Source organism: Calypte anna, chromosome 2, assembly GCF_003957555.1.
Source record: "Calypte anna isolate BGI_N300 chromosome 2, bCalAnn1_v1.p, whole genome shotgun sequence".
In the NCBI taxonomy this organism is placed as follows: Eukaryota; Metazoa; Chordata; class Aves; order Apodiformes; family Trochilidae; genus Calypte; species Calypte anna.
Window position 1 is genome coordinate 85,236,360 of NC_044245.1, and position 19,945 is coordinate 85,256,304.

General features: G+C 36.3%; 1 protein-coding gene across 1 annotated transcript in view; it reads right to left on the minus strand.

Moving 5' to 3' along the window:
* Positions 1–19,945, minus strand: part of TMEM245 (transmembrane protein 245) — an 81,672-nt gene that overhangs the window by 40,698 nt on the left and 21,029 nt on the right. Inside the window, exons 6-11 of the mRNA XM_030445493.1 lie at positions 17,459–17,628; positions 12,664–12,687; positions 6,172–6,276; positions 4,801–4,883; positions 2,562–2,652; positions 1,681–1,779 (exon numbers count right to left, since the gene is read on the minus strand). Of these exons, the coding sequence (XP_030301353.1) occupies positions 1,681–1,779; positions 2,562–2,652; positions 4,801–4,883; positions 6,172–6,276; positions 12,664–12,687; positions 17,459–17,628 (572 nt within the window). The remainder of the gene's footprint in view (positions 1–1,680; positions 1,780–2,561; positions 2,653–4,800; positions 4,884–6,171; positions 6,277–12,663; positions 12,688–17,458; positions 17,629–19,945) is intronic.

Genomic DNA, 19,945 nt, shown 5'->3' on the forward strand with positions numbered 1-19,945 from the left:
CAGTTATTGGTTCAATTCACATTTTGCTGGCAATTCTTCCTCAGTTCTACAGCTTTCATGGAAGAGTATCACCTGAGTCCAGGTTCTTCAGTCACCTACAGACTACAGCAACACTATGTTGGTCTCAAAATGAGGTGCAATTATTATGTTAATACAACTGAGATGGTGGGGAGCTTGAAAGCTGTATGGAGAGAGTTTGATCTGGTGCAGATGTCCTCCACACTGCACTATCACCTAGCTTACCAGTTTTCAGATACACCAAAGGACAATGCAAGGCTACTGCAATGCTATAGAAAGAAGCATCCAGATGAAAAGAACTCAGATGAGACATTTATGTGGATATGGAGTGCCACAGAAGGGGCAAGATTAGAAAGAAAGGCTCCAGAGGAGCTACCTGCAGCCCACAGATAACCAGTTTCAGCCCACATGCCAATAACATAGGGTCTCTAGTATGAAACATCAGCCAGGGGAACAGAATTCAAAGAATATAGGCAGTGACCATCAGTGCATTTATGCAGCTTTCTTCCATTCTGGTTGCCAGGAAAGCTATTTCTTACACCATCAGAACAGCATTTACAAGAAGCAAGCCTCATTCCCTCCAATAACAGCTGCAATGAACACTGACACAACCTGTGCTGCATACTGCAGCAGAAAAATTACCACAGCACACGTAGTGACACAGAGCCCTGCTGAACAATACAGTGTGAGGGATCCTCTGACACACAGGTTGTATCAGTAAAAGCTGCAGCTTTGTCAGTATAACTGTATCAAAAGCAGGCAATTTTCTTGGTCGAGCATTTAACACTGAATACTCCCAAGTACTTATGGCCAGCAAAATGTATTGTAAATACAGCTTTCATTTCTCCTCAGTCGTCCTGTATTCCTCAACAGTGCCATTTTATCTCTCCACATGCTCCTCTACATCATCTTGTCAGAAAAAGACACTGGTTCTTCCCCCCCCCCCTATTTTGACTACTATACTGAAACTCTGTTACTTCTTTTAATACAGAGATCTTTTTGGAACTTTAGAGGTACTATAAAAATGACTGCATAAAGAAAAATGTAGATGAACTGTCATTGCAATTATTTAAATATAGAAAAGTATTTCAGGGGTATGACTTCTGAATTTTGATACTTCCATTGCACCATGACTGATAAATTGCTTGCTTTTTTCCTGTGAAAGGCAAACAACACTGGAAGCATGAAAATTATTTAATTCTCATGACCTTTTCAGGATTCAGTGTGCAGAATCCATTATAGGGAGGCTAGTACAGCCAGTAAAAATGCATGGTCGGAAACCTAGTGAAAGGATAATTACTTTCTCAAAATTTCAAATTAAATAATAAAAGTTAGATAAATCATGCACAATACCTGCTTTCTTTTCCTAATCCCATGAGACCAGAAAAATTCACCTGAAAGCTCTAAACTGTGAAATACTGAGTATAAAAAGTGAGCAAAGCATAAATTAAACTGCATACATAATAACACAACTACTTAAGGACACAGTTCTGGCTGCACTCAAACTGTAACTGTAGACTGATCTACTTTATACTCTCAATTTTTAAAAACTTTTTTTACTGAGACCTTTACTCAGCATTTCTCAGAAATGCATACTTAGCATAATTACCTCAAAGCATTAAATGATACTGTATTTAAATACCATATGAATAAGTTACCTACCTTCACAAACCAAGAGTGATAAAGCCTGTCCCAGAGCTCTAGCACTTGCTTTTCAATCACAGCGGTGTTATTCACTTTTTCTCCTAAGATCTTATGGAGCTAAAACAAATAGAAATCTTTTATTATACAGGACAGAATGAAGCTGGCATTTACTGGTGAACTTCAAGCCAGATGAATAACATTGTCAGCAAAGGCATTGCTTAAAGCCAAATTATTAGAAAAGCTGAAGTATCAACATGGAACACATACTTCAGAAAACCTGGTTCACAACATGAAGATTTGTATCTGTAAAAAAAAATTCTGCTGCACTAAGCTGATGACTTCTTTCTGCACTTGAAAAACAGTAACTCTCTAAAATGCTCAATGCAAAAATCCTTGATTTTGTTTAAAGTAAATATTTAAAGTAATTTGAGACGTACGCTAGATATCAAAACATATAAATAAGAATCTTTGTAAATTCTGTTGAAGAAAGTTAAACTATGATTTTAAAAAAAAAATCCAATCTACCATACACAGCCCACCTATAAGTTACAACACTGGTGGGGAGAAAAAGGAACAGTCTACACTGCCTACAACTGGACAGCTAAAGCCAGATGAAAACAATTACTCATCTTTATTTGATGCATTTTCACTGGTGATCTTACTAAAATGATGACAGATTTTTCAGTCACCTGAGCAGAAAAGACTACTGAGCAGAAAAGACTACTGAAATCACTCACACTCTTCCTTCAACTCACAAAATACAGTGGAAAGAATAGATCTATCAACAGAACGATTACTCACACAGAAAAGACTCACTGAAAACCTTTAAACATTTATTTTTAATGTCACAAAATATAAAAAATTAAAACATTAAAAAAAGTGAGGGAGCTCACTCTTACCTTATGTGTAATCCATTCTCGGCCATACTGGTATACATTATTAGCTGCTGAATTGAGAGCCTTCTGAATGACCTGAGCTTCTGGGAGCCAACTAGGTATTTTTAAAGAAGGAAAAGAGAGTTAACTGCTACATTATTTCATACATTTTCTTATACCTAAAACACAGGTACAATGTTACATTACTACAAGTAACATTTTTGTTACAAGTTAACATTTTGAAACAACAACTAGCGGTTAAATACATACAAACTTACTATAATTAGACTGTATTTCCTTCCACCTATCAAGGAACAGACTTTCTGTAAGTAAAGCACAACTAAACCTAGGGCACATCACTGCATTTGGAATTACCCAAGGCTCCTGAAACCGTGGTTAAATTGGTATCTTAACTTTTTCAAAAGAGATCTGCTCTTCAATATGGATATGTGGTATTCACATTATATTCTTTGAAAGTGTTCTGGTTGTCTGAATATACTACGAAGCAGTCTCATCAAGTTGCAAAGACAATCTTCTGACTTGCAAATTGAATGTAAATTGTTAATGCAGTTTCCCTGAAAAAGTGACCAGATGAAGCAATAGGATTGGGCACCTGTTATTTCCAAGTCCCCAGCAAGCTCTCAGATTTAATCGCTTTCAAGCAAGGGTCCTACCGAGTTGCCAGCATTCTAACACTTGTGAATACAGAGCACACATTCTCTCCTTGAACTTTCTTTCTACATCTTGATTCAATGGCACATGTTGGAGCCCTTCCAAAATAAGAAAGTATTCAGGAAATGAAACTGCTGTATTTGTTCACCTGACTGAAGATGAACACGGAGGCTTTTATGTCTGTATAACCCTTTAGAAATCTTCTTCATTGAATTTCAAGACATTTCACTCACCACCAAGCATACCGTGAGCATCAGGTTCTGAAGGCTGGTGGAGCTTGATGGATTTGACAAGAGGTGCAATTACTCCTAATTAATTAAAAGATAGTGTTTTGTATGTTTCCAATTTGGATGCAAAGATTGGATAGAAGATTTTTTGCTAAATCCTTCTAATTACTCATCTGATACTGAATGAATAAGCTTCTGACAATCAAATTTTGGTTGTCATTAATCCTACTTAGCTCATTCCATCTTACAGCAAAATGGAAAGCCAGACAACACAAGAGAGGCCATGAAGAAATAAACATATTTTTAAGTGTTTTCTCTTCATTGTAATTACTTAAGTATAGCTAAAGTGCATATTACTATAGCATTTATTGACTGCATCATTTTAGTTCTGCTTTTGAAAATTTCTTTCACTCTTATAACGTAGCTTGCACTTTAAAACTTGTTAAATCATCATGGCTTTTGTTTAGAAAGTGCCCTTGAAAAAAAGTCTACCATTCTTGTTCATGAGAAATTCTTTTCTTCTGGTAAGTGCCTGGACTTCGCCTTTAGTCAATGTCTGTTTATCTGAAGTGGAAGGAAAGCAAACTACAACATCCTCCCCTACATAAAAAATTCAGTCTTACCTATTGCCCCTCTGCTGTTCATGCAATTACCTCTTTGCTCACCACTGTGCCCTTGTTCTTCTCTAGAAATTTCTCAAAATCTTCTCTCCTCCTTAGTATTTGCCTTGGCATTTGCTTTAATCATTACATAGACCGTATCTTACAAACTTCCCAGTGCATACACTACACACATCTACTCTTAGGAATAACCCTTCCCAACTGATTCATACAAAGCTCTCTCCCCATCTCCCACTCTTTCCACTCTCATTTCTCGGTTCATCCCAAGAACATTTTCTGTGACAAATATTCCTTCAAAGGCATTTTGTAATCAGCTCTCCACACTGAACAAGTTTTTCAGCTCTCATCTCCCAGCCTGCTACAGAGAACACTCTTTGCTTTTCTTCATTTGCTTTGCTTTTCTTACCTGCTTTTTTTTTAACAGGTAAAGGCCAAAAGAATTTTCACCTCTTTTTTTATCTGCGCTATGCCAGTATTTCTCCAAAACTGTAACTAGAGAAGTTTATACAGCTGTCCTTCTCCACCAAAGTCCAATCAGTCATCAAGTGAGATACCACGTTGGCAGTTCCCTAGAGTAATGCATAAGCACTACTGCTGTCAGTGTTTAGCTTTTAAATCTCCCTGCAACAGTCACTCTCATTTCTGCTCACCTAGGGGATTTTTTTACGTTAAAAACTATGCATAAGAGCACCTGGAAGCTTGTTCATCCACCCTATAGTATTCACTTAACTTCAGCATTCTTACTTTGCCCATTCTGGGTGACTGGCTACTGTCTCATTGATCAAGCTGCTTGTGACTTGAATCAAGTGAACACTCTCTTGATGTACCTAAATTAAATATAAAGAGAAGAAATATTATGCAATGGAAACTAGAATTCTACCTACATTCAGAGAGGCTTCTTTTTTTTTCCTTTTTTTTTTTTCAGGGGGGTGGTGACCAGTTTGTACATGTACATTGAGAGAGTAACTCCTCCAACACAGACAACTCATTACAAAGAATGAAGCGCCATTAGCCCAAAAAAAGCAATTGATAAAATAATTATCAGCCTGAATGACAACTCTGGTCACATACTATGTGACCGGTAAGATTTAAATTTCCATTTGCTATTATCTCATCAATGTAAGAAAAATTCTAACAATACAGTAGTGCTGCCAAGAAAAGTACTAAAAAATACAAAGCACAATTCAGATACAGCTTTCTAAGCCATGGATCAAAGCAGTAGAAAAATTAATAAATGCTCAGCTCTAACATGACCAACCATGCTATGAAGTTCTTCACCAAATTAATTCTTCCATAAGGATCATAAAAGACAGCTCTTATAAATATCTTAATTTTTCTTTTATGAATATAAGGAAGGTTTAGACAGGTATATTTGCACAACTTTCAAAGCTTTCAACTGTAAGTAGTCGACATGATATAAGCCTACATTTTGGAAAAAGGAGATTGACATCAGAATTCACTGATTTTTGTTCTGTAAGTGAATTCAAGTCAACCATTCAAACTCCATTAACTGTTTCAAATATGAATATAGCTCCATTTAAAAAAAAGTTTTTAAAAGTAAAATAATAATAATAAAAAAGAAAAATAAAAGAAAGTACATGAGTGACCTCTTCTGGTGAGAAAAAGCCAAATCACAACACAAAAATCAATTTTTAGAGTATATTTGGTCAAGAATCTCAGCACATTTACACTCAAAACAGGATACCAGGAGGTTATTGCAGGCAATTACACTAACAAATTGGCAAATACACCTTAAGAATTTTGCAGATGTTTCTGATGCAAGGTAAATTGAAAAGAAAAAATTCTAAGTGGCTCTTGACATTGACAAGAAGTGTAACAGGATGCAAAACAAATCTGGTTTTGTAATAGAGAATCTAGGAATTCTTTTATTAGAATAAATCTCATATTTCCAAATGTTCATATATAAGTTCTCATATATGTAAATAAACATATGCATTTAAATAAATATAGGAATTTTTATATTCAAGTGGTAACAAGCTCAAATACAAGTCACTGAGTTGCTAAAGGAAAAAAAAAAAAAGCTACACAATTTTGTATTAAAATCTTTCAGCATTTAAAATGAGCTCTACAATTACTTTCCTTAGCACACTGTACCTTTGCAGTAAGGAGCAGGGCTAGAAGAAGGGTTCCTATCACTAGCAAAAATATTATGAAAATGCTGATTATTTTATCTAGCATTTTCTCCAACCAGATGATCATCTGTGCAGAAAAAAAAGAAAAAACAAATCATAGCATGTAAATCAATCTTTAATGAAAACAATGCTATATAACAGTATTGTTATCTTAATTTACACTCAAGAGTGCAGAATCAGGCTCTATTCAAACAGCATTTATGTCCAAGCTTGAAGATGAACAATTAACAAGCAATGTTAGCATGATTAAGGCCATGGTATGACATGTGATTTTGCAAACAACATTTACACATTACCACAAGACACAGCAAGCTCTCTGAAAAGCAAGCAATAAATCAGGTTACTTACTAAATCTAGAGAAGCTAGCATTCGTGTCAGCTATGAACCTAGATACTTGCCTTAGTTTCTTGTTTTTCAGCAACTTGGAAACTTACATATAGCATCTGCACAGGACTTGGAAGCTATCAAGCTATGCTGTTAAGTACAACCATAATGGTAAAAGCTGAATAGCTAACAGCCACCTAAACAACAAATAAGGTATTTCTGCAAGCAACCAGATTTTTACAGCTGCTTATCAGCTTCTAAAGTGAAATGGGGCTGGAGGTTTTCTGCATTCTTGTGTTTCAGGCAAATTATTCAGTACTGACTATTTCTATCCAGTTTTACTCTTTGAAGGATGCTCAGCATTAAACATGCATCAGCTAAACCTACTGATAAAGTAAACAGGCATGTGCTTTGTTCTGCTGGTTTATGGAAAGACTCATTCTGTACAAGTCCAGAAACAAATAATGATACTGCTTAAGATTAGAGAAATTCTGATCGTGTCATTTAAAACAATACAACTGCCCAGCCTTGTGACTTTGCAAAGTGTTCAATAATAATGTGAACTGAGCTTTATCTCATACACAAATTGACTGTTTACATAAAAACCTGTGAAAGCCCATGTGAGTATGACTGAATAAATTTTTCTGGTTTCTGTGGTTCAAATACCAAGGCTATTTTGACTCCATCTGGCATTACTGCAGGAAAATGCAGCAGCAGAAGTACAGTCATAAAATTTGTGTTTTAAGAGAACTGAGGTCAAAGCCAACGTGCAGAAGATGAAAGTAATTCCAAGTGAGTACAAGTTGTATCTCAGTGATTAGGTTGGCACATTTTAGGTAGAGATCTTAAAAACCTACCAATATGCTTGCTCATGGTTCACATTAGTTCTTTCTTTGTTATTTACCCTAACCCTACATGTAAATTTTGCCCTGGAACAACAAAATTCTGCAAATTGCTATGTGCTGATTTAGTTAGTTAATACTGAGGTTCTAACACCTGAAAAAAAAGTAAGGATTCTTTTTTTGTACTCAGCCTGTAGCATCTGAGCAGACAACATACATTAAGCAATTATTTTTCAAGTTCTTGTACAACCAGGTCCCTGTTTGATCTAAATTAACACAAGGATTATATTCAGCATTTCAGAAACTGTTGTTCAGAATGATGAAGAGAACTGGAATAAAGCAAAATCCTTTTAAAAGAAATAAGTGCTAAGCCAGCAAGTTTTTGTAGCAAAATCTGCACTATATTATGACCTGCAGAAAAGAATTTAGAGAAACTGAAAAGAATCTGCAAAATCTTTGTTCCCAGGTATTTTTAATATTTTTTAGCAGTGCCAAAATATTTCAGCCATCAGAAATGCCTTGCCAGGGCTGGAGGGAGTTTACCTGCCTGCAGCAGTACTGAAGCTTTCTGAAAATCTCTGGGGAGCCACTACATGGGGCTGTTACCTCTTTGGCAATAGGACTGAAAACAGGATTTTCTGTGCCCTTTCAAGCCTCACAGGCATCTAAGGATTATGCAAGAGAGGCATGAAATAAAAGCCCCTCTTTTAAAGGTCAGAAATAAAAATTATCACTAGAAAACACTGGATGGCCAGGGGACCAAAATTTTGTAGTACGGGCTTCAAAATGAAGCTACTAAAGTAAAAGCTGCCCTTGTTTTTTCTTAAGTTCAAACTAATTGCTGTTCACTTTCTAAGGTAGTGATCACAGAAACCCATTAGTTAGTCTTATATATAGCACCTTAATCAGACTTGCTGAATCCAAGAAACAGGTGGCACTGTCACAGATTTCCAAAAATGTTGGCCTCTGTGACTGTATGAGGGGTATCCAGTAGGTGAAATCTCAGTACAGCTGATGCTGGATGCTTTAGGTGTTTCACCATGGTAGCAACTACTGGAAGATGAAGCTCCAAAAGATGAGAATGAGGACCTTCTCTAAACTGGAACATGACCAAAGCAGATCTTCCCTTGACACTGCTGCCCGTGGGTTGGAGTGTGCCTACACTGCCATTGAGGTGTGGATACAGCACATGTAAAGCCTTAACTACCTTTAATCTGGTTAGTCAAGTAATGGCAGCACTGATGTTGCAACAGTACAGGCAGCAGCCTCAGCCATCCAAGCCCATCTTGTGTGTTTATTTACTTGGGTAAGCCAAGCAAGCTAGATGAAAGCCCCCTCTGGTATGCCTGCAGGTCCTGCAGTTACCTTTCTCACCACAAGTCTTAAGGAAATCCAAGTTATACAACTAGTACAGACAAATCCAGGAGAAGGCTGAACTGCACTGAGTATTGTAGAAGTAAAAGTAGATGCACAACATCCATTAAGGGTCATGTTTACTCCCTCAATTTCAATATGCTTGCTACTGAACTTCCCTTCCTTCCTCTACAGTTACCCACCATACTTCCTTGGGAAGCACTCACTTTGCACACTCAAGCTTAAATAATGCACAGGTGTTACTGCAGGTAAAGCTGGGCTGTTAAATCCCTCTGGGCTTGTACTTACCACTGAATCAGGTCCAAATTACATTTTTACCCCCAACCCTGTCAGACCTCCCTTTACAGCTTTCCTGTAAACCATGGGCATGCACACAAAGACAAACACTGACTAAATACTCGTCATTAGCCAGAGGTCATGAAGCTTTAAATTCAGTTCCAAGCTTCTAATCTAAATGTTAGTCAACAGCAGGAAGCTGATGCTGCCACAACACCCAAAATTATGCAAAGGTAGAGGAAAGCCAGGCTCCTAAGCTACAGAAGGTCACACTTGTAAAACCAAACAGAAATGTCAGGGATTTGTGACAGACTGTCTACAGAAAATGATTCCTAATTGTCATAGTTTTGAAGTGAAAAGTATCAACTTTTGAAAGGTTTTTTAGATTTAGCTCACCACAGAAAAAAACCCAAACAAACAAACCAACCTGTAGAGGTGCATTCAGTTAAAATGCCTCTCAATAATTTCCAAGTTCTCCCTGCTTTCAACTTCTGGGTGATCACACCAAGTGTATTACACTGAGCTGTAACAGAACTCCAGCTCATGCTTAACAGTTATGAATCCTACTACATAGACATGCTGTCCATACTATGCAGTAAGATACATAATTTATGAATTCATATTTTCACATGTATCAAACTGCATAACTATCAGAACATTAGTTTTTCTAATAGGTTTTATCTACTGGATTAACCACACAATGAAGCATACCCAGTCATCTGTTGAACTTCCAATTAAATGTACATGAAATTACCAACAGGACTGTTGCTGTTTGAGGTTTTTTCTTTTATTTGAACAGCTTCACTATCTATCAGGATTTTTTTACAAGACACTTCTCAGACATGTTGACATATCCCTTTAGTTCAGTTATTACTTAAGGATATCTTATTAATATCATCTGGTAAGAACAAGGGGCAGACTAAGTCAGGACACATCTCATACTTATATTGAAATGAGTCAGGTGAGTAGTTAATTAAGAAAAGAGAACATCCTAGGTAAGGTCTCAAATCTATTCATGCCCATGTCTCTCCAACAGAAACAGCATAATTCAGCATTTCTTTCTAAAGACTCCTGCAATAGATAAAGTTATAAAGAATAAAAAATAATAGCCCAACTGAACCTATTCTATATTTTGGGCAATATATATCATATTAAACTGTGATTATACTCTATTTATTAAATAAATAAAACAACAAAAAAAAACCCAAACCCAACCAAACCAGATAAATGTTTCAAGCAGCTCTTTGATAAAAGCTCTTAGAAGAGGAAGGAAAAAAGGTTTATCAGTAGGCAGTGATAATCAATTCAAATTTTGAACGCTGCCATCTCTAGGTGGTATTTTTAGTTTCTTTGTGGATTATCAGAAAATTCTGGTTCTGAATTGGTGTTCTCAAAACTATTTCCCTTCAAAGACAGGCAAAAAGGAGAAAGGTTCAAAGAAAGTAACCTTTTAACTGCATCCAGTGCTCTATCTTACAAATCTCATTTTTTAGCCTCTGGTAGAGTTTTTGGTTTGTTTTTTTTTTTAAATGTAATAATTAACACACACACACAAAAAAAACCCCAAACCCCAAACCAATATAAAATAACCCCCAACAAACAAACTAACAAAACAAACCCTCAAGAAGATGAGAAGCTGATACAGTTTGCATCATATTTTTCCTTTTTTTTTTTCCCTCATCTTTATTATAATATTATTCTACTTCATCATGCACAGAAATCAGCACTGCATGTAACCTCTCTTCTTATGAAATTATGAATCAAAACAGCAGTTTTCAGAAAGACCTCCCAGGAAAATAACAAACACTCCTGTTAAGAAAATATATTCACAGGGTTTTGTTCAGTAAATACAAATCTCTAAATTAAAAATAAAATTAAGACATTTTAGACTTAAAAGCAATTACAGGATATTACTTTTGCAATATAGCAATTTTAAGGAAGAAATTGATCTACATTCATGCATTTTCAAACGTGCAAATGACAAACTCAGAGCCAGAAAAAAGTAGTTGAGACTTAACACCTATGGTTCACTGAACTCAGCTATTCACTTGAACTCTGTTAACAAACCATTACCCAGCCAAACAGTTTATGAAGGGCAATGGTTGCACATCTCTACTAATCATAAGTCACTCATAAAACAAACATTTCCAAATCAGGAAATAAAAATGTAATTTTTAAAACAACAAAACTACATTCAAGGGCAAAGAACATTCAAAATTTCCCCTCAGTGAACAATTGCAACTGACCCATGAAGCAAGCACCTCCACTCTCCTATTCAGAAACACAGAAAGCCCCCCATCGTGTAACCCCTGAATTCACTGATAAGTACTGAAGATCATACTTCCCAAATTCATTATAGGTGCTCTGCCTGGATGCTATATGCACCATTATTCCCCGTTTACCACTCACAGCAGATGCCAGATGTGCAGTCCCATTTTGTTGCTTCCAAGAACTTTTTAGAGAATTGTGCCAGTGCCCCCATGGCCTGCACGCTCTACTGTTCTGCTTGTTTTCAGCAGCATTCCAAATGTCAGTATTTCTGGTGCTTTTCACAATATGGAAGGCAAATCTATTGTTTCTACCATGACAGCTACTGAATGGAAAGGATAGGTTGCTGCAGATAAAACCATAGTAACCATTCTGACTCTCCTGCTGCAGTGGAAAGTGAGGATAAAAGTTGCTGCTGGAAGCATAACCCATTTCCAGATGATTTTTTTTCTCCTTCACTCATTACTTTGTTTTCATCTATTTTATCACATACATGTGCACCTTTAGAACTCGGGTGCTGCAAATGTACACATGCTACAGGCATTCCTGTCCAGCTCTGTCTTGTCTGAAGCAATGGCACTAACCCCAGTCTCAGAAAGGTATCACTGCTCTGAGAAGTTCTCCAGGTTTCAGTCACTCATAGGGCTGGACATGGGCTAAATCAGTTCTGTTCTCACTTCTACTGGGATGACAATTCCCCGAAGAAGAGTAGTTATCCCTACCTGACTAAGATGAACCATGGGAACTGAGGAGTACATGTCTTACAAAACATATCATACACATTCATAAAAATTGGTTTTATTATATTTTTTTAATTTTTTTTTTTCTACTCACTTCCCTTAAGTCTACTGCTAGGTTCAGCAGCTCTGAGACCAGGGGTCTTCTCATTTCCCCCCTGCTGTACTGAATTCCACTGGGTTTACAGACCATGTATGAATGTAAAAGATGAACTGCCTTCAGTCAGTGCACTACCTGCAAGTACTTAGGTTCACAGCTTTACCACTGTGCTTCACCCTCAGCAGCTCCATGTTAATTCAGTTAGAGAAGATAACTGGTTTTGCAATGCATACTACTGGAGGCCAGGTGGAGATAACTGATTTTCAAGTGCCACTAAATCAAACTACAACTTGAAAGGCTAATGCAATATTCTGCTGTACAAAACATTTTAACTATGTGCACTTGTTTTAGTAGAAGATGAGATCAGGTAGGACTATATGACCTTCAGTAGCTTATATCATGAGCTGGAAATGAGACACTTGGGAGAGAAAACTAAGAAGCAAGGCATGTTATAGAGAGTTCATGCTGCAAAAAGCAACTCCCCAATAGCACAGAATCCATTAGTTGGAATCACAATTTTTATGTTTCTTTACCTTCTTATTAAGCCAGTGCCACAGCTTGTCAGTGGCAGAGGGAGATGGAAGAAAAGGGGAAAAAAAGACAAAGAACACAGTGGAAAATTATTGAAAAATGCAGTAATAGAGAGGGAAAAAAATGCAATGAGAGGCAGGCAAAGTCATCCACAGAACGAAAATGAAATTGTTCCAGACACAACAGTAAATTGCAATAGGAAGAAAAGATCATAACATCTAACACAAGGATCTAGATTTTACTATTAACATGCACTTTTTGAAACAAAGAGGGATATAACAAGAACAACTTTAATGATATTAGCAGATCTATCTGTATAATCTAGGCAATTCCAGTTCAATTGCACTAGTAGCTAACATTTGAGAGCAGGACTTGTAAAAGTTCTCCAAGAAAAGCACTTCACTGAAACACCAAAACTTAATATCAGGTATTTGTTCATTGCATTAATACTCCCACTCAGGCAGTTTCCTGTGTATTTCAAAACACTCCTATTGTGTCAACTACAGTTGAGTTGAGTTTTATTGACGCAAAAATATATTTTGTATATTATTTTGAATACCACATGCATATTACAACATTGACATACCATGGCACACCAAGTAAGTAATTCAATCTGAAACATGCAATAGCAAGTCATAAATCAAATAAACTTATGGATTTCATTTGATTTTACTGGTTGTACGAAGGCTCTACAACAGTTAAATTCGGTTTTTTTGTACTACAGTTATTTTTCCTTACTAGTTCTCACCTACACTGCTCAATACATCCATTTTAGGATATAGTTTATGTAGGACTCAACTCTTAATTCTAACCATTAGCAATCAGCAGCATAATCACAACAGTTAAAAACTTTAATACTATTATTCATCTGTGTGGACTTAAGATTAAGTGTTTCTCCCCAAAAACAAGATCACTGAGTGCTCAATAAACCGAGTATTTCCACCAGCTGCCAGAAATTATATTAGTTCCCAATGAAAGAACATTTCAATTTTTTAAAATCTCAGAATGCTATTTAAGTGACATCAGAAGCTAGAAGCAGATTTACAAAGAAACGTGAACGTCAGGAAACATAAAAGTGAAATATGTCACAAAGTACCCATTTTTACTAGCATGAGAAGTATTACAGTAATAGAAAGCAGTGACAGTGCTTCAAAAGCCTCAAATTGACACTCTGAAATTTGTTTCTATTTTACCTCTTACCTGAAGAATAATTTATTACTGAAAAAAGGTAAACTTGTTTACTGATTCAACAACATTCTCTTGCCTTCAGTTTCTCTTCTGCAAATTGAAAGCCACTATACAATATGTTAATTTGGGGAAAAAAAGCCACAGATCTCATGGCTCTACTTTTCCACCTTGCAACTCCAATAAAACAAAAGCTAGAGCTCTACTAGCCTGAGATTGTAGTAAAATGTGAAAAGAAGTCTCTGGTATTTTTTCTAAAATTTCAGCCTCTTGGAACTGGACTATAAATACGCTAACTAGGAAATAACATTATATGTGAGAAATAATTATTTTATTGTTAATATTTAAGACAGTATCTGGGACACTCTACCTGCCAACTGTCTTACTAATACTGATATTTAATTAGTTCTACAAATGCATTCAATCTACATATAAAAAGAGACTATGGCTTAACTCTAATCTTCAAGTCATTCAAAATTATTAAGGCTACAGCCATTTTCCCAGCATTTTTTAAAAAACTATGTTTCTATGAGAATAACATATGCAGTGGTAGAGATTCTGCACGTTTTCTGTGTTTGCTTTAGGTAGGTTCTAAACCAGAAGAATCAAACCTTGACTTTTCCCAATTATTACAGTCCTCCATATATAAAATTCTAGTACTCTATAACTAGAAAAAAAAGCATATAACTGAAGTCTCCCAGAAAGCATTCATTCAAAATGCTAGCACATCCTAATTCATAAAAGTCTAATGCATGCAGCTGAGCAACTGCCAATGTTGCTGAACTCCCTTGCAAACTCTAATCAAAATTATAGTCTCATTTTAAAAGATAGCAGTCTCTTAAAATTAGCAGTGAAGCAAATTACTAGTTCTTGACTGCTGACAAAAACATATCTGATACCATATCTGTTAAGATGACATCCTATCTTCCTACTCTTTCCCCCAGGAATCACAGAATGTTAGGGGTTGGAAGTGACCTCCAGAGATCATCTCGTCCAACCTCCTCTAGAGGAAGTCTCTTGAATCTGAACTGCTGCATCTGTTGGCTCCATGGGGTAACTGTGCCACCAGGGACTGAAGAATACACTTAGGGACACTTTATTTCCATAGTCCACATTTAAACCAGGCCTGCACATAGAGGCACAGCTTTACCTACTGTTTATAAAGAAAATGAAGAGAAATGCCCCACTTTCCTTCCTCTTGATCAGAACTTCTCTTCCATTCAAATTTGTCTGCACTTCCAAGATAACCAGAGGTTGATGAGAAGTGAGAAAGATGTTATTTTCTTATTGCTTTCATTTAAGAAACAGACATAATCAGTAAAGCTTAATTATTCGTAAGCATGAATAATACTCTTGCATAATTTCTCAGTGGATTTTTTTCCAGATCATCTACACCAGTCTCCTAAATGTCATTTGCCATAAAAAGACATATCATTCTAAGATGTCCTCTTCTTTCTCACTACCTTTTACTCAAAACTGGAATTTTCCTAACAGGTCATACCATTTTAGATAGAACTAGTAATACATTGTATTTGTGTGAAACAGACCTTGCCAATGGCTGGTTGTACTCAGCTAAGAACCCCAACATATGCTGATGCTGAGATTCAGGTTCCAATTGACTCAATACCAGAATGAAACAAAAACAAAAGAAAACAAAAAATATCCCCCCTAAGCAGTTTCAGCTCCCAAGAAAAGAAAGTAAAAATAAAATATTTAAGAAATTAAACATCTAGCTGCAAAAGAAATAATCCTTCAATCTTGGTTTCTCACACACACATGTAAAAACTTAGCTGTTAACAATTTACTCTCTGAATTTCTCTTGTGTTTGCATATTTATATTTCCTCTTCAATAGCACCTACTAAAGCCAAAGTGTTCGGTGATTAAATTTAAATGCAGCTCATCTATCCTTTCTAAAAACATGCAAGAATATAATTTTCAATCCTCTCCTTTCCCTGTCCCCTCAAAATCACAATTGCCAATATCCATGGAATTGCTGCCCAATTGCTGCTCTCTTATCTTTAAGATTCATCCGTGATCCTACAATGCACAGAGTATTCAAAAGCATTAGTGTGACAAGCACTGGAAGACCACATATAATTCCAGCCACCAATTATAAAAGCCAGATGAACTGTAAATAGAATAGGCACAAAAGAGGACAACAGAATCATGGGGAGTATCAAGTAGCTTTCTTATAAAGGCTAGAAGAGTTTGAACTGCTTCAGTACACACAGCACAGAGAAACGAATTGTGCCAGCACTGTTCTTTTGCTTAGACAAGAACAACATGAATATAAACTGACCTTAAATTTAAGCTGGAGAGTGGGAAGTTCTGCTGCACATTATGGCAAAAGCCCTACCTTATTTAAGGAGAAAAGACTTAGTGGAATTGGGAAGGATACAGCATCATACAGTTACGCAATGCAAGGATGCTAAAATTGACAACTCATAAAAGGTGGTACATGCAGTAGTGTCTAAAGAGTCTTCTTACAAAACAAAAGCTTTTCATGAAAAGCTTTGTACAATGTCAGCTCTGATCCAAGCAAGTTAATCCTTTCTCTTATCTTTGGAAACCCATTTTATCTTTCTCACAGCTGTGTTCTGAAAGATTTTTTCCTTTTTCAGATTCTTCCTTTATGAACCCTGTGAAACTGTTAGTTATTTCCTACTGCCATTTTACCACTTTTGTTGACCTTCTGACATATGTTTAACTTAAGCCCTATCTGGGCTTAAGGAATTCAGAACTATAAACCACAGATGGATCTGCTGAGGTACAGATGCTCTGAGAACTGCACTTAAAAGGTTCAGCTCTTCAGTTACGAAACTCTGCAGTAACTGCTTTTTCTATGGCAGAGAATACTTCAACAACCCAGGTACAAGAAGCATATTTCTACACACTATTACATAGCTATTACACACAAAATAATCTGTCAGGTTAACTCAAAACTCAGAATTCTGAATGAAGGAACCTCTAAGTTTTATGGAGCTTTCCAACTCCACAAAAGTGGATGCTTTCTGAGTGGGGGAGAAGAGAGCAGAGCACAAAAGCCTTATTCTGTAGCCCTTTCCAAATACAATATCCCACATTTTTCTTCTCTTACAGAAGAAAGCTTCCCTTCTGTACCACCTTGCCACTGTTCAACACCTATCCTTCTACTTAGCATAAACAAGTATCTTCAGACTAGTTTGGGTCCTACCTATAGAATAAAATGTGTTGCTTTATAAACTAAGCTTTTAATTCAGAAGCAGGAGTGGTTCATCCTGAAGATTAAGGCTTGTTAAGTTTAATTTCCAAACCTTTGTAATCAGGTAAGGAGACTGAACCATGAGAAGTTTGCCTTACTCAGATAAGGTATCTTTAGCTAACTCAACATTTAAAAAGTGACTTCTGTCAAACTTTGCATGTAATCATTTACTGGACTTTAAATGTGTATTTAAGTGCCAACTGTGACAGAAGAGACATGGTATAAAATACACCATAAAACAGATAAAGTTTTACATGAGAGACATGTCCATTAGTGACAGACATTTACTTTAGAATTGAAGCATCTCAGCATACAGTGAACAGAGAATAAAACAAACTCTCAGGCTGCTTAAGGAAGTAAGTAGAAATACCTTACTGTCAAGCTTTAGCATGACTCTTCCAAGCCCTCTGATGGGCCGTGGAGCAAGTGCTTCCTGACGTTCCTTCATAAATTTTTCAGCGAGTTGCCACCAACTTCTGCAATGGTTTGCCATGAAGTTCAAAACTCCAAAATGAACCACGAGTTTTTTAAGTGCCCAAACTGTAACCACAAGAAGGAAATAAAAGCATTAGAGATTGCAGGGGACTACCACAAGACCACACATCTACTCCATTCTGAAAGAATGGATGAAAAGATTCTTCAGTCTTATTTCCCATTATAGATCATTTGCAGAATTTTCAAGTAGTTTTAAAACTAATCCATTATTTTATACCCATTCTTGTCCACATGGAATTTAGATGGCAGTAGAAGAAAGGTACCTGCACACTGCAGAATGAAGCAGCTGAGATATGAGCAAGGCCTGGGATATGAGGATGCTGTTCTATGATTCCAGTAAGTGGATTTATCACAGCTTTACACAATATTACATTCCAAATTTACCAGTACTTTAGACATAAAAGAATTTTTTTAGCCTGAATTCTTGAGTTCTGTGCCTTCTGTACTATTAAAGCTGTATGTTTACTTTAAGAACTGACAGCAGACCACGTGGAGTTTCAGAGTAAAGCAGCATTCATTTCTAATGAAATACAGCTACAGATTTATCTTGCTTTTAAACATTAAAAACACTCTGAGATCAGCTTTTTATCTTGGCTTGAAGACAACACAAAGCTTCAGAAAAGTCCATATTGCCCCTCCAGACCCCACAAAAGAAAAAATATTCACAACTTTTAAAAAAACCAAAACTCTGCCTGCCTACTTTTTCCCCAAGCCCAAATAAAAAACACAAACAAAACAAACAAACAAACAAAAAAACCAACCCCAAAACCAGCATTTTGCTACCGCAAACGGCTCTTCTCCAACACTCATGAGGTATATCCACTCTAAAATAAAAGGCTACTTAACAACACTAGAAATTTCCAGCACTACAGATACAGAAATGAAAGCTCAGGTCTGTTTACTTGCCATGAAATAAAGCCCAAAGATTTCTGAGTAAGGCTAATGGTTTCAGGTCTGTGATGCCACTGCTCTATCCCTCACCTACTGAGTGCAAAGCTTGTGAATCATCACAATCAGGAATGTGAAAGCAAGAAACATGATACATATAAAACTTCCCTTTTAAACTAACAAACCTTTAAAAGTAGCAAGATATTTGCTGCATTCTTTTTTTATTAAGCAAAATGTTACACTATTCAAAATGCCTATCTTCTTATCACTGAAAAGAAGAAAAGTCATCTTCCAAAGCCACTAGAAAATCTAACAGCAGAACACAGAAGTTAATTAGTTCATATTACAAATGAAGATTTGTATTACAACTGATTTTACTGGAGCACTGATGCAAACATACCAGTTACAAAAAAATCATTACAAGATTCATCAACTGAAAGGATCATAATTATTCTATGTAGCAATAAGGGACTGCAATGTCTCACAACCCAGTTCTGCCATGAACTACTGATACACAAACCTCTAAACAGAACTGTACTGCATCCCCAAATACTGAAAACTATAGCTCTAAATGAAAAAAAAATGAAACTATTAGCAACAGAATCACATAATTTCCATATTTTCTCTCAAGTATTTTTTTTAATCCAGAACTCAGTAACAGTGAATGTCACATGTAGATAAAAAACTAGTCATTACTAAAAATTCTACTTACATAGTAAAATCACTTTCTGTGAAAACATTAGTAGCACTCCCCCAATCATACTGCACTTGTAGCAAAACTTGATAATGAAGTGCCCATAATTATATTAAAATGTGCTTTTAATAAAGTTAGTTTTTTCTAGATTCACTAGTTACTGCCAAATGTCAACATGACTCCCTTATCCTCAAAAACTCACATTATGCTTCTCCTCGGACATGTGTAATATCCACAGGACATTTATGAAAGTTCCACGAGCCTATGTGTTACTTGTGTAATAGGTTGAGTTCTTGATGCCAGTAATTCAAGCACTTGTTCGAAGCCGTTTGGTTTCCTTACCCTCTGGCACCACCATGTGGCAAACATGGGATTTACTCTCTCGAAGAAACAATCACCTTTCTACTGAAGGTCATGTGGCAAACACAGAGAAATAGTGTGAGTGCCAGCACCTAACACGTGGGATTAAATTTCATGTAAAGAAATGCAAGCGATGCTAAATACACGAACTGCTCTTCAGCAAAACGGCAAACTTATATTTTAAATGGCATTCTAATCCGATCTTTAAAGTCTCTTCCAACTCAAAACTATCCTATGATTCTATGGTCTCCTAAAGAAACTGAGTGTAGTCATTGAAAAGTGATGCTAGAAGGTTCTTCAGCCCATCACACAGCTGGAAGTAATATTATGTTAAAAAGAGGCAAGAAAGAAAAACCTAAAGGAAGGGCTGCTACTAGAAATGCATGCATTAAAGAAGAGAAAGGCTGCATAATAAGAAAT